At 48.0% G+C, this 16,412-nt stretch overlaps 1 protein-coding gene across 1 annotated transcript in view; it reads left to right on the forward strand.

Moving 5' to 3' along the window:
- Positions 1–7,488: 7,488 nt before the first annotated feature.
- The window catches only part of LOC124035393 (high affinity cAMP-specific and IBMX-insensitive 3',5'-cyclic phosphodiesterase 8A-like), a 95,177-nt gene continuing 86,253 nt past the window's right edge, over positions 7,489–16,412 (forward strand). The window contains exon 1 of the mRNA XM_046348847.1: positions 7,489–7,709. Within this exon, the coding sequence (XP_046204803.1) occupies positions 7,581–7,709 (129 nt within the window). The 5' untranslated portion in view covers positions 7,489–7,580. The remainder of the gene's footprint in view (positions 7,710–16,412) is intronic.

Below are 16,412 nucleotides of genomic sequence, written 5' to 3' on the forward strand. Positions count from 1 at the left end.
GCTAGTGTCTTGGCTGTGAGAAAAGACTATGCTAATGCTAGTCTCTTGGCTGAGAGAAAAGACTATGCTAATGCTTGTCCCTTGGCTGTGAGAAAAGACGATGCTAGTCTCTTGGCTGTGAGAAAAGACCATACTAATGCTTGTCCCTTGTCTGTGAGAAAAGACTATGCTAGTGTCTTGGCTGTGAGAAAAGACTATGCTAATGCTAGTCTCTTGGCTGTGAGAAAATACTATGCTAGTCTCTTGGCTGTGAGAAAAAACTGTGCTATGCTAGTTCCTTGGCTGTGAGAAAATACTATGCTAGTCCCTTGGCTGTGAGAAAAGACTATGCTAATGCTAGTCTCTTGGCTGAGAGAAAATACTATGCTAGTCCATTGGCTGTGAGAAAATACTATGCTACTCTCTTGGCTGTGAGAAAAAAACAATGCTAATGCTTGTCCCTTGGCTGTGAGAAAAGACTATGCTAATGCTAGTCTCTTGGCTGAGAGAAAATACTATGCTAGTCCCTTGGCTATGAGAAAAGACTATGCTAATGCTAGTATCTTGGCTGTGAGAAAATACTATGCTAGTCTCTTGGCTGTGAGAAAATACTATGCTAGTCTCTTGGCTGTGATAAAAAACTGTGCTAGCCTCTTGGCTGTGAGAAAAAAACTATGCTATGCTAGTCCCTTGGCTGTGAGAAAATACTATGCTAGTCCCTTGGCTGTGAGAAAATAATATGCTACTCTCTTGGCTGTGAGAAAAAAACAATGCTAATGCTTGTCCCTTGGCTGTGAGAAAAGACTATGCTAATGCTAGTCTCTTGGCTGAGAGAAAATACTATGCTAGTCTCTTGGCTGTGAGAAAAAACTATGCTAATGCTAGTCCCTTGGCTGTGAGAAAATACTATGTTACTCTCTTGGCTGTGAGAAAAACAATGCTAATGCTTGTCCCTTGGCTGTGAGAAAAGACTATGCTAATGCTAGTCTCTTGGCTGAGAGAAAAGACTATGCTATTGCTAGTCTCTTGGCAGTGAGAAAATACTATGCCTATTCTCGTCTCTTGGCTGTGAGAAAGAACTATGCTAATGCTAGTCCCTTAGCTGTGAGAAAATACTGTGCTAATGCTAGTCCCTTGGCTGTGAGAAAATACTATGCTAGTCTCTTGGCTGTGAGAAAAAAAACTATGCTATGCTAGTCCCTTGGCTGTGAGAAAATACTATGCTCGTCCCTTGGCTGTGAGAAAAAACAATGCTAATGCTTGTCCCTTGGCTGTGAGAAAAGACTATGCTAATGCTAGTCCCTTGGCTGTGAGAAAAGACTAAAAGGCTAGTCTGGTCAAAAGTAGTGCGCTATATAGGGAATAGGGAGCCATTTAGGATACTGTTCATGTCATGGTAATAATGACAGCAGCAGTACATGTGCAGTGATGATGTGTAACCCTGTGATATTTAAGCACCTGTTTCAAACTAAGGCTGCACAATGAATCAAATTTGAATCACAATTGCAATATTTAGATTTTTGTTTTTCATACCTTAAGTTCAAATGTAATAAGGGTCCCCTGGGAAACTCTGACCAACACTTTGGTTCCTAGCCTGTCACAACAACTTCTACTGTACCTGTTGTTTTCATTAGTTGTCATGGCAAGCAACACCAAACATAGAATCAGAACACTCATTGTATTTCTATGATCCCAACAGTTCACCCAAGTGTTTTGATCTAAATCGCACGTAAAATCTCAGTCCCAATATTTGGTTAAAAAAAGTTTGCTGAAACTTGTTACCTGAAAACGTATATATCCATATACCTGGCACTGATCACTGCATACAGTATCAGATGACCAGATGGCCAAAAGTAGTGTACTATACACGGAGTGTACAACTCAATATTGGAAAGGTGTTCTTACTGTTTTGTACACTCAGTGTATAGGGAATAGGGTGCCATTTGAGACGACATCAACAAGCCCAAATAACAGGATGATCGTTTTCAGTTGAACGATAGAATGAGATCATGTTCATCTTTACCATCTAAAATTTAACATGGAAAATGTACTAATTTTTTAAATTTATTTCAAGAAACAGTCCTGTATCACTAATAGTTTTATTCACAAAGCAACTCAAGAGTAGGAGTGGTGATCTAGAATCAGTTTAGCCTTTTATATCATAATGAATATGATTATATGGACAGTGGGGGCCTGATCCTAGATCAGCACTACTACTCCGAGACACTTTATGAATACAGGCTCTGGGATCGCCAGCCCTCCTCCTACTAGCATGCCTTTATTCTACTGATCAGCTGCTAGTCAGGACCTTGATCAGTACAAGGTGTGTACCAGCTAGTCAGGACATTGATCAGTACAGGGTGTGTACCAACATGCCTTTATTCTACTGATCAGCTGCTAGTCAGGACCTTGATCAGTACAGGGTGTGTACCAGATAGTCAGGACCTTGATCAGTACAAGGTGTGTACCAGCTAGTCCAGGACCTTGATCAGTACAGGGTGTCTACCAGCTAGTCAGGACCTTGATCAGTACAGGGTGTGTACCAACATGCCTTTATTCAACTGATCAGCTGCTAGTCAGGACCTTGATCAGTACAGGGTGTGTACCAACAGGCCTTTATTCAACTGTTCAGCTGCTAGTCCGGACCTTGATCAGTACAGGGTGTGTACCTGCTAGTCAGGACCTTGATCAGTACAGGGTGTGTACCAGCTAGTCAGGACATTGATCAGTACAGGGTGTGTACCAGCTAGTCAGGACCTTGATCAGTACAGGGTGTGTACCAACATGCCTTTATTCAACTGATCAGCTGCTAGTCAGGACCTTGATCAGTACAGGGTGTGTACCAGCTAGTCAGGACCTTGATCAGTATGTACCAACAGGCCTTTATTCTACTGTAGAATAGAATAGATACTTTATTGCCAATTGCTGGAAACTGTTAATTTTGCCGTCAGAGTAAATTATCTCACATTTTTGTTATTTCATCAGGATCCCCATTATCAAGGCTGGATTACCTTGATCAGTAACGGGTACCACGTCAGACCTTGTTACAGGGGGCCCCTGATCAGAGGTCGCCCCCCACCCCAGATAGCATATCATGAACACGTCGGTTGGGGGTACCAACAGGCCCCTACTGTAGAATAGAATAGGTCGGGCCCCCAGATAGCATATATGAACACGTCGGTTGGGGGCCCCCCCACCCCCCTGGAGGTCGGGCCCCCAGATAGCATATCATGAACACGTCGGGCCCCCAGATCGGGCCCCCAGATAGCATATCATGAACACGTCGGTTGGGGGCCCCCTGGAGGTCGGGCCCCCCAGATAGCATATTATGAACACGTCGGTTGGGGGCCCCTGGAGGTCGGGCCCCCCCATTATGAACACGTCGGTTGGGGGCCCCCTGGAGGTCGGGCCCCCCAGATAGCATATTATGAACACGTCGGTTGGGGGCCCCCTGGAGGTCGGGCCCCCAGATTGCATATGAACACGTCATAAGCCCTGACAAAAGAATTGCAGGAATTTAAAACTGCAGCATGTTCTCTCAGTCTCATTGCAAAATGTATAGAATAGCTATTGCAGCAGTTGCTCTTCCTGGGGTCCACACAGAACATAAAACATGACATAATACAGAACATTAATAGACATACCCTAGTCATACCCTGGTCATACCCTGGTCATACCCTAGTCATACCATAGTCATACCCTAGTCATACCCTGGTCATACCCTGGTCATACCCTAGTCATACCCTAGTCATACCCTGGTCATACCCTGGTCATACCCTGGTCATACCCTAGTCATACCCTGGTCATACCCTAGTCATACCCTGGTCATACCCTAGTCATACCCTAGTCATACCCTGGTCATACCCTAGTCATACCCTGGTCATACCCTAGTCATACCCTAGTCATACCCTGGTCATACCCTGGTCATACCCTAGTCATACCATAGTCATCAGTCATACCCTGGTCATACCCTGGTCATACCCTAGTCATACCCTAGTCATACCCTGGTCATACCTAGTCATACCCTGGTAATACCCTAGTCCCTGGTCATACCCTAGTCATACCCTAGTCATACCCTGGTCATACCCTGGTCATACCCTAGTCATACCCTGGTCATACCCTGGTCATACCCTGGTCATACCCTAGTCATACCCTAGTCATACCATAGTCATACCCTGGTCATACCCTAGTCATACCCTGGTCATACCCTAGTCATACCCTGGTCATACCCTAGTCATACCCTGGTCATACCCTGGTCATAGTCATACCCCCTAGTCATACCCTAGTCATACCCTGGTCATACCCTAGTCATACCCTAGTCATACCCTGGTCATACCCTAGTCATACCCTAGTCATACCCTAGTCATACCCTAGTCATACCCTAGTCATACCCTGGTCATACCCTAGTCATACCCTAGTACAGTGGTATTCAAAGTGGGGGTCGAGAACCCTGGATGAGTCGTACAGTGGGGAATTGCAGTGGGGTTGCCAAACTATATCAAAATATTTATTCAATTTTTTGTTGGAATAAAAAAAAAATGTAAAGATTTCATATTAGATTTAATATTATTATTGTATGGGACAATAATACAAATGTTTTTGAAAAAAATATAATTTTATTGAGTAATTTTGATAAGAGAGATAAAAATGTAAAGATTTGAAGGTGTTGTCATCAGATTTGAAGGTGTTGTCATCAGATTTGAAGGTGTTGTCATTAGATTTGAAGGTGTTGTCATTAGATTTGAAGGTGTTGTCATTAGATTTGAAGGTGTTGTCATCAGATTTGAAGGTGTTGTCATCAGATTTGAAGGTGTTGTCATCAGATTTGAAGGTGTTGTCATCAGATTTGAAGGTGTTGTCATCAGATTTGAAGGTGTTGTCATTAGATTTGAAGGTGTTGTCATTAGATTTGAAGGTGTTGTCATCAGATTTGCGGTTATTATTTTTTTTTTGTAGAACGAATGTGAGAAGGTTACTTTTTCTGTTGACTTTTTAAAAAGACATTCTACTCAAAAATACAGGAACGTTTTTTTTTTTTTTACATCCAAATCTATTTTTTAAAAAACATGTCAATGGCATGTTCCAGAAGGGTCCAGACACCTTTTTTTTCTTGTTATCTTTTAATTTATATGTATTTTTTTTACTGCAAATGACTTCCTCGTCCTTGTTCTGCAGTTTGGGGCCCTGAAGAACATTAACAAAGGCTCCAAAAACACCCAAATATGTCCTTTTGGAGACACTCTCGGTATAGTGGTGCAGGTCTTTAGGTGTTGAACACGTGACAATGTCATTCTCAACTTCATGCACAAGGTTATAATAACTATTGTGTGAATCGAGCTGTTTCCCTTACTCAGCTGTGCAGGCCGGGTGAGTCTGTATAGTATACAGGCTAGCTAAGTTTTAATGTTAGCAATGTTAGCTAAGCTTATCAAGCCAGCTAAAATGTTATTGGTTGAAGAATTGTTATGACTTCAAAAGCACTTGAACACAATCATGTCAGACGTATCACTTCCCAGTGTCCTATTTCTCACGAGCACGTGAAGCCAGCAACAGTGTACGAGAGACAACAGTGTACCAGAGACAACAGTGTACGAGAGACAACAGTGTACCAGAGACAACAGTGTACCAGAGACAACAGTGTACCAGAGACAACAGTGTACGAGAGACAACAGTGTACCAGAGACAACAGTGTACCAGAGACAACAGTGTACCAGAGACAACAGTGTACCAGAGACAACAGTGTACCAGTGACAACAGTGTACCAGAGACAACAGTGTACCAGAGACAACAGTGTACCAGAGACAACAGTGTACCAGTGACAACAGTGTACCAGTGACAACAGTGTACCAGAGACAAATACCATCAAATTACCATAAAACATTTTAAATATATACCAATTTGTGATATTTATTGGTTGAAGTTTAGAGGTAGGCCTAAACAAGACTATTTAACAGTAGTAGGCTATAACCCATTTTATAATACATATTTGTGCATTATTGGTTATTGAACAGTATAGGGTCCATTGACAATAACGCAATATTAATATTGATAATTTATGCAGTTGATTATTTACAAAAAATTGACAAATGAATGAAAATGTATGATGTAATATTGATTTAATCACTGATCATAGAGTACATGACAACAGCTGTGTCCACAAGATCTCCTTACAGCTTTAAAAAGAAATACAGGCATACACCCGTGTAAGATATACATTTTCACCCTGAACATATTGTCATCCGGTTTGGGGTGACGTTCTGCTCAGAATCCATTCGAATAGAGGCAGTGTGTGAACGTTCTCTGGTCCATTTCAAAGTTCCCTCTGAGCGCTGGATCCGCCCAGCTGGCTGGAGACGCGCTCTGATTAGCCCGTTGAGGCTCATTTGCATTGACGTCAGTAAAGGCTGTAGGTCAATCCTTGCGGCAGCTTTTATTGGACGTGCTGCTGTCAAGCAGTGCCGAAGAATTGGAAGGGCAAACGCTCGAAAGGCAGAGAAAAATACTTAAATAATTCACCATTATGTAGCGAATTTCTGTATCTTGCGTTTATAAAGAACAATCACCCATCTTCCTTACTGAAAACCGAAACTTGGGGACGCGCAGCGGTCTGTTTTTATGCGATTGGTCTGATCCAGAGGAGGTACCTCTTCAACAGATAATTTGACAGCACTCTTCATATTTTTTTCAGAAAGAGGAAAAAATTGCAACTCATTTTTACCCAGTTTTCTATCTCTGTCGGGTCGTCATCAAGCTGACAGTGGATGTCTGAATGAAGATTCCACCAAAATATTTCTGTTTCGCCTAATTGGTATTTTTTGGCAGATAAATGGCATGTTTTGTCGGACTAAATTGCATTTTGTTGCAAGGGGGAGTCTTGAGATTGGAGCGACAGTCGAGGGGAGCACCATGCAGTGTGAATATTGTAGCCTGTTGATGATGGGGTATATGAGGCTGGAACAAACTGTCGTGAGAACCGGATTGTGGCCAATGTCTTGAAATGAAGTGGCTAACCAGATAGTCAAAGAAAAACAGTGGTCCAATGGAATTGGATGGTTCTGGGTGGGGAGGACGGTTTCAGCACAACGCTTATTGGACGAACATGGATAAAACTTTTGCTTGAATTCAACCAGAAGACTGACGTTTACTTGAAAAGAGTAAAGTTTAAAAAAAATACATACATTCAGAGAGCGAGAGAGAGAGCAAGTGATGTACGAATCCGAGGCGGGGAAGCGGAGTCATGAAGGATAAATCGGCCCTGGAATAGAACCACAGAACAGCGGCGTTCTATAATAACGGGATTCGTGTTAGCAATAATAAAACGACGCGTGTAGAAAATCTCTCTAAATTGCTTCATGTAAAAAATAAAAAAAAGCAGAGAGGAAATCTGTTTCCTGGTTAAGGGGGTGGGTGGGTGGGGGGGAGGAACATCTATTATTCATGCTTAGTGTTAGGGAAACTAGAGAGAGCGTTTAGCATTACGATTTATCAAGAGGGAAAAAAGACCCCCCCAGAAGATATCAGTGGAGGGATACCGAATGACAGTCGTCCAGGTATTGGTAAAGCACTTGAGCGAGAGGGATTGTCTGAAGTGGGGTTGAAGCATGGGCTGTGCTTCAAGCATTCATATCTCCGATAGGGTGGTCTATCAAAGTGGAAAGGAATCGGACGATTCCCAGCAGACCAATGCCACTCCTGCCCCAGGACTTCTGATCAAACCCAGCACTATCAAGGTGAGACACACACACAGGCCACTCTTCTTGGAGAAGAGCCACACACACACACAGACTCACACACACAGGCCACTCGTCTTGGAGAAGAGCCACACACACACACACACACACACACACACACACACACACACACACACACACACACACACACACACACACACACACACACAGTTTCTCCTTATGTGTTATGTCTGAATGTCCCATACTTCCTTCTACAGTACCATCCAATGTATTTATGATTTGGTGACACCTTGTGCTGTATGGCATATTGACCATCAAACCTTGTGCTGTATGGCATTAATATGGACCATCAAACCTTGTGCTGTATGGCATTAATATGGACCATCAAACCTTGTGCTGTATGGCATTAATATGGACCATCAAACCTTGTGCTGTATGGCATTAATATGGACCATCAAACCTTGTGCTGTATGGCATTAATATGGACCATCAAACCTTGTGCTGTATGGCATTAATATGGACCATCAAACCTTGTGCTGTATGGCATTAATATGGACCATCAAACCTTGTGCTGTATGGCATTAATATGGACCATCAAACCTTGTGCTGTATGGCATTAATATGGACCATCAAACCTTGTGCTGTACGGCATTAATATGGACCATCAAACCTTGTGCTGTATGGCATTAATATGGACCATCAAACCTTGTGCTGTATGGCATTAATATGGACCATCAAACCTTGTGCTGTACGGCATTAATATGGACCATCAAACCTTGTGCTGTATGGCATTAATATGGACCATCAAACCTTGTGCTGTATGGCATTAATATGGACCATCAAACCTTGTGCTGTATGGCATTAATATGGACCATCAAACCTTGTGCTGTACGGCATTAATATGGACCATCAAACCTTGTGCTGTACGGCATTAATATGGACCATCAAACCTTGTGCTGTATGGCATTAATATGGACCATCAAACCTTGTGCTGTACGGCATTAATATGGACCATCAAACCTTGTGCTGTATGGCATTAATATGGACCATCAAACCTTGTGCTGTATGGCATTAATATGGACCATCAAACCTTGTGCTGTACGGCATTAATATGGACCATCAAACCTTGTGCTGTATGGCATTAATATGGACCATCAAACCTTGTGCTGTATGGCATTAATATGGACCATCAAACCTTGTGCTGTGCAGCATCAACCTCCTCGTCTGTATGGCATTAATATGGACCATCAAACCTTGTCTGTCTTTACTTGTCGGAGAAGGAGAAGTGGATTAGGCGTCAGTCCAAATGTATGACCTCTGTGACCCACGCCCCCTCCCTCCACACAGAGCAGGTCGTGACCACGCCCCCTCCCTCCACACAGGGGTCATACAGAGAGTATTGTTCAGTCTTCCATAACACTATATAGACCATAAGGCCTAGCCAGGCAGGCAGTGAGGAGGACATATAGAGAGTATTGTTCAGTCTTCCATAACACTATATAGACCATAAGGCCTAGCCAGGCAGGCAGTGAGGAGGACATACAGAGAGTATTGTTCAGTCTTCCATAACACTATATAGACCATAAGGCCTAGCCAGGCAGGCAGTGAGGAGGACATCTCCGACCATGTCACAGTTTCCCCAGCTATTTTCTCTCATCAATAGATGCCATTTGTTTACAGCTTGTGGTTATTTCACTTCCAGCCAACTCTGTGTGTGGGAGTAGTTGAAATTCAATCTAACAAGCAGTACAGAATTTTTTTTACAGTTGCATACTGACACATATTGGGCCTACAGTATTTTAAAAGTATAATGTTTTTAAATAAAATAGCAGATTGGTATTTGAACTCTTTAAAAATGAACAGGTGGACTGTGTGTGTGTGTGGATCTATGTGGGTGTGTGTGTGTGGATCTGTGTGTGTGTGTGTGTGTGTGTGGATCTATGTGGGTGTGTGGATCTATGTGGGTGTGTGGATCTATGTGGTGTGTGTGTGTGTGGTGTGTGTGTGTGTGTGTGTGTGTGTGTGTGTGTGTGTGTGTGTGTGTGTCTGTGTGTGTGTGTGTGTGTGTGTGTGTGTGTGTGTGTGTGTGTGTGTGTGTGCACGTGCACAGTGCTTGGCAGTACTGTAGTTGTGTAAATGAAGATACAGTGAACATTACCGTGGTTTGATTGAATATTCCCTGTCGTCGTCATTGGACCGTCGTGTTCATTCACATTAATGCATGAGGACGTGGCTGTTGGGGCTGTAGTGTAGAAAGCATTCACTCTGACAGTCACGTTAATGCATGAGGACGTGGCTGTTGGGGCTGTAGTGTAGAAAGCATTCACTCTGACAGTCACGTTAATGCATGAGGACGTGGCTGTTGGGGCTGTAGTGTAGAAAGCATTCACTCTGACATTCACATTAATGCATGAGGACGTGGCTGTTGGGGCTGTAGTGTAGAAAGCATTCACTCTGACAGTCACGTTAATGCATGAGGACGTGGCTGTTGGGGCTGTAGTGTAGAAAGCATTCACTCTGACAGTCACGTTAATGCATGTGGACGTGGCTGTTGGGGCTGTAGTGTAGAAAGCATTCACTCTGACAGTCACGTTAATGCATGTGGACGTGGCTGTTGGGGCTGTAGTGTAGAAAGCATTCACTCTGACAGTCACGTTAATGCATGTGGACGTGGCTGTTGGGGCTGTAGTGTAGAAAGCATTCACTCTGACAGTCACGTTAATGCATGTGGACGTGGCTGTTGGGGCTGTAGTGTAGAAAGCATTCACTCTGACAGTCACGTTAATGCATGTGGACGTGGCTGTTGGGGCTGTAGTGTAGAAAGCATTCACTCTGACAGTCACGTTAATGCATGTGGACGTGGCTGTTGGGGCTGTAGTGTAGAAAGCATTCACTCTGACAGTCACATTAATGCATGTGGACGTGGCTGTTGGGGCTGTAGTGTAGAAAGCATTCACTCTGACAGTCACGTTAATGCATGTGGACGTGGCTGTTGGGGCTGTAGTGTAGAAAGCATTCACTCTGACAGTCACGTTAATGCATGAGGACGTGGCTGTTGGGTCTGTAGTGTAGAAAGCATTCACTCTGACAGTCACGTTAATGCATGAGGACGTGGCTGTTGGGGCTGTAGTGTAGAAAGCATTCACTCTGACAGTCACGTTAATGCATGAGGACGTGGCTGTTGGGTCTGTAGTGTAGAAAGCATTCACTCTGACAGTCACGTTAATGCATGAGGACGTGGCTGTTGGGGCTGTAGTGTAGAAAGCATTCACTCTGACAGTCACGTTAATGCATGAGGACGTGGCTGTTGGGGCTGTAGTGTAGAAAGCATTCACTCTGACAGTCACGTTAATGCATGAGGACGTGGCTGTTGGGGCTGTAGTGTAGAAAGCATTCACTCTGACAGTCACGTTAATGCATGTGGACGTGGCTGTTGGGGCTGTAGTGTAGAAAGCATTCACTCTGACAGTCACGTTAATGCATGTGGACGTGGCTGTTGGGGCTGTAGTGTAGAAAGCATTCACTCTGACAGTCACGTTGTTTACTACACGTCCAGGATGGTAAAAGCCACGTCATCGCTCTGTTGGGTCATAAAATCAACAAATGGTGACATGTCATCTAATGTGGTACTGATTGAAATCTAGCAGGACTTTTCTGCCCACACACAGCTTGATCTGGGCATGGAGTACATCCAACTCACAATGTTGCTACAGACATGTCATTTAATGGGATCGAAATCACGTCACAATGTCATCTTTTATCTAGGATATAGTACAGTATGTTGGGCTGTCCAACCACAGTAGTATGGAGGCCTGTACAACCACAACAGTATGTAGGCCTGTCCAACCACAGCAGGTATAGAGGCAGTATGTAGGCCTGTCCAACCACAGCAGGTGTAGAGGCAGTATGTAGGCCTGTCCAACCACAGCAGGTGTAGAGGCAGTATGTAGGCCTGTCCAACCACAGCAGGTATAGAGGCAGTATGTAGGCCTGTCCAACCACAGCAGGTATAGAGGCAGCATGTAGGCCTGTCCAACCACAGCAGGTATCGAGGCAGCATGTAGGCCTGTCCAACCACAGCAGGTATAGAGGCAGCATCTAGGCCTGTCCAACCACAGCAGGTATAGAGGCAGCATCTAGGCCTGTCCAACCACAGCAGGTATAGAGGCAGTATGTAGGCCTGTCCAACCACAGCAGGTATCGAGGCAGCATGTAGGCCTGTCCAACCACAGCAGGTATCGAGGCAGCATGTAGGCCTGTCCAACCACAGCAGGTATAGAGGCAGTATGTAGGCCTGTCCTGCTACACGAACCACAGCAGGTATCGAGGCAGCATGTAGACATGTCCAACCACAGCAGGTATCGAGGCAGCATGTAGGCCTGTCCAACCACAGCAGGTATAGAGGCAGTATGTAGGCCTGTCCTGCTACACGAACCACAGCAGGTATCGAGGCAGCATGTAGACATGTCCAACCACAGCAGTATGTAGGCCTGTCCAACCAAAACGGCAGGTGTAGAGGCAGTATGTAGGCCTGTCCAACCAAAACGGCAGGTGTAGAGGCAGTATGTAGGCCTGTCCAACCACAGCAGGTGTAGAGGCAGTATGTAGACATGTCCAACCACAGCAGGTGTAGAGGCAGTATGTAGGCCTGTCCAACCACAGCAGGTGTAGCGGCAGTATGTAGGCCTGTCCAACCACAGCAGGTGTAGAGGCAGTATGTAGGCCTGTCCAACCACAGCAGGTGTAGAGGCAGTATGTAGGCCTGTCCAACCACAGCAGGTGTAGAGGCAGTATGTAGGCCTGTCCAACCACAGCAGGTGTAGAGGCAGTATGTAGGCCTGTCCAACCACAGCAGGTGTAGAGGCAGTATGTAGGCCTGTCCAACCACAGCAGGTGTAGAGGCAGTATGTAGGCCTGTCCAACCACAGCAGGTGTAGAGGCAGTATGTAGGCCTGTCCAACCACAGCAGGTGTAGAGGCAGTATGTAGGCCTGTCCAACCACAGCAGGTGTAGAGGCAGTATGTAAGGCCTGTCCAACCACAGCAGGTGTGGAGGCAGCGCGTGTGGAGGCAGCGCGTGTGGAGGCAGCGCGTGTGGAGGCAGCGCGTGTGGAGGCAGCGCGTGTCGAGGCAGTCACAGTTAAAACATCAACTCCAGAGGAGTTGATTATCGTGGGATGACCAGTGGATATACAGTATAAATATACAGTGATAGTATATCGTGGGATGACCAGTGGATATACAGTATAAATATACAGTGATAGTATATCGTGGGATGACCAGTGGATATACAGTATAAATATACAGTGATAGTATATCGTGGGTATACAGTATAAATATACAGTGATAGTATATCGTGGATATACAGTATAAATATACAGTGATAGTATATCGTGGATATACAGTATAAATATACAGTGATAGTATATCGTGGATATACAGTGTAAATATACAGTGATAGTATATCGTGGGATGACCAGCGACCCAAACACCGCGGCTGCTTCACTGGGCACCAAGCAGCCAAATCTCTGGACATGGAATAGACATACCTAGATCCTGGGCACAATGTTAACAGGCAACCATCTACTACTGGGCAGTACGTATGGAGGCCTGACCTGGTACTGGGCCCACGTAGGGAGGCCTGACCTGGTACTGGGCCGCACGTAGGGAGGCCTGACCTGGTACTGGGCCGCACGTAGGGAGGCCTGACCTGGTACTGGGCCACGTAGGGAGGCCTGACCTGGTACTGGGCCGTACGTAGGGAGGCCTGACCTGGTACTGGGCCGTACGTAGGGAGGCCTGACCTGGTACTGGGCCGTACGTAGGGAGGCCTGACCTGGTACTGGGCCGTACGCAGGGAGGCCTGACCTGGTACTGGGCCGTACGCAGGGAGGCCTGACCTGGTACTGGGCCGTACGCAGGGAGGCCTGACCTGGTACTGGGCCGTACGCAGGGAGGCCTGACCTGGTACTGGGCCGTACGCAGGGAGGCCTGACCTGGTACTGGGCCGTACGCAGGGAGGCCTGACCTGGTACTGGGCCGTGCGCAGGGAGGCCTGACCTGGTACTGGGCCGTGCGCAGGGAGGCCTGACCTGGTACTGGGCCGTGCGTAGGGAGGCCTGACCTGGCACTGGGCCGTGCGTAGGGAGGCCTGACCTGGCACTGGGCCGTGCGTAGGGAGGCCTGACCTGGCACTGGGCCGTGCGTAGGGAGGCCTGACCTGGCACTGGGCCGTGCGTAGGGAGGCCTGACCTGGCACTGGGCCGTGCGTAGGGAGGCCTGACCTGGCACTGGGCCGTGCGTAGGGAGGCCTGACCTGGCACTGGGCCGTGCGTAGGGAGGCCTGACCTGGCACTGGGCCGTGCGTAGGGAGGCCTGACCTGGCACTGGGCCGTGCGTAGGGAGGCCTGACCTGGCACTGGGCCGTGCGTAGGGAGGCCTGACCTGGCACTGGGCCGTGCGTAGGGAGGCCTGACCTGGCACTGGGCCGTGCGTAGGGAGGCCTGACCTGGCACTGGGCCGTGCGTAGGGAGGCCTGACCTGGCACTGGGCCGTGCGTAGGGAGGCCTGACCTGGCACTGGGCCGTGCGTAGGGAGGCCTGACCTGGCACTGGGCCGTGCGTAGGGAGGCCTGACCTGGCACTGGGCCGTGCGTAGGGAGGCCTGACCTGGCACTGGGCCGTGCGTAGGGAGGCCTGACCTGGCACTGGGCCGTGCGTAGGGAGGCCTGACCTGGCACTGGGCCGTGCGTAGGGAGGCCTGACCTGGCACTGGGCCGTGCGTAGGGAGGCCTGACCTGGCACTGGGCCGTGCGTAGGGAGGCCTGACCTGGCACTGCGAATGGCATCAACCATATGGAAACCATGGAAACCATGTGTTCTGGTGTATTTGATACCATTCCACCTGTTCTGCTCCAGTCATTACCACGAGCCTGTCCTCCCTGATTAAGGTGCCACCAACCCTCCTGTGGGACACAGTGTGCTACTTTATACATCTTCTTTGTGATCGTTCAGAGGACCTGAAGTGCACCATGTCCCAGGCACAACTCTCCCTGCCTGCCTCTCTAGATCCTCCTACCCAGGCCTGGGTCTTGTTCATTAGTGCGCACCGTAGCTAAACGCTTTGCAACTGAACGAAAAATGAAGTGTTTAATTGGAAAACTTCAGGTAGTTCTGTCCTTCCCTGATTCAGTCTGTTGTCTTATGCTTGGTGACTAGTGAAGAAGACCCAGGTCATCAGACCAGACAGAGAACCACCCAGTCAGACCAGATGGCAGAACCACCCAGTCAGACCAGATGGCAGAACCACCCAGTCAGACCAGACAGAGAACCACCCAGTCAGACCAGACAGAGAACCACCCAGTCAGACCAGACAGAGAACCACCCAGTCAGACCAGACAGAGAACCACCCAGTCAGACCAGACAGAGAACCACCCAGTCAGACCAGACAGAGAACCACCCAGTCAGACCAGACAGAGAACCACCCAGTCAGACCAGACAGAGAACCACCCAGTCAGACCAGACAGAGAACCACCCAGTCAGACCAGACAGAGAACCACCCAGTCAGACCAGACAGAGAACCACCCAGTCAGACCAGATGGCAGAACCACCCCAGTCAGACCAGACGGCAGAACCACCCAGTCAGACAGCAGAACCACCCCAGTCAGACAGCAGAACCACCCCAGTCAGACCAGACGGCAGAACCACCCCAGTCAGACCAGACGGCAGAACCACCCAGTCAGACGGCAGAACCACCCCAGTCAGACAGCAGAACCACCCAGTCAGACAGCAGAACCACCCAGTCAGACAGCAGAACCACCCAGTCAGACAGCAGAACCACCCCAGTCAGACAGCAGAACCACCCCAGTCAGACCAGAAGGCAGAACCACCCCAGTCAGACGGCAGAACCACCCCAGTCAGACAGCAGAACCACCCCAGTCAGACAGCAGAACCACCCAGTCAGACCAGACGGCAGAACCACCCCAGTCAGACCAGACGGCAGAACCACCCCAGTCAGACCAGACGGCAGAACCACCCCAGTCAGACAGCAGAACCACCCAGTTAGACAGCAGAACCACCCCAGTCAGACAGCAGAACCACCCCAGTCAGACAGCAGAACCACCCCAGTCAGACGGCAGAACCACCCCAGTCAGACAGCAGAACCACCCAGTCAGACTGCAGAACCACCCCAGTCAGACCAGACTGCAGAACCACCCCAGTCAGACCAGACGGCAGAACCACCCCAGTCAGACCGGACGGCAGAACCACCCAGTCAGACCGGACGGCAGAACCACCCAGTCAGACCAGACGGCAGAACCACCCCAGTCAGACAGCAGAACCACCCAGTTAGACAGCAGAACCACCCCAGTCAGACAGCAGAACCACCCCAGTCAGACAGCAGAACCACCCCAGTCAGACGGCAGAACCACCCCAGTCAGACCAGACGGCAGAACCACCCCAGTCAGACCGGACGGCAGAACCACCCAGTCAGACCGGACGGCAGAACCACCCAGTCAGACCAGACGGCAGAACCACCCCAGTCAGACCAGACTGCAGAACCACCCCAGTCAGACCGGACGGCAGAACCACCCCAGTCAGACCGGACGGCAGAACCACCCCAGTCAGACCGGACGGCAGAACCACCCAGTCAGACCGGACGGCAGAACCACCCAGTCAGACCGGACGGCAGAACCACCCAGTCAGACCAGACGGCAGAACCACCCAGTCAGACCAGACGGCAGAAC

Source organism: Oncorhynchus gorbuscha, linkage group LG05, assembly GCF_021184085.1.
Source record: "Oncorhynchus gorbuscha isolate QuinsamMale2020 ecotype Even-year linkage group LG05, OgorEven_v1.0, whole genome shotgun sequence".
Classification (NCBI taxonomy): Eukaryota; Metazoa; Chordata; class Actinopteri; order Salmoniformes; family Salmonidae; genus Oncorhynchus; species Oncorhynchus gorbuscha.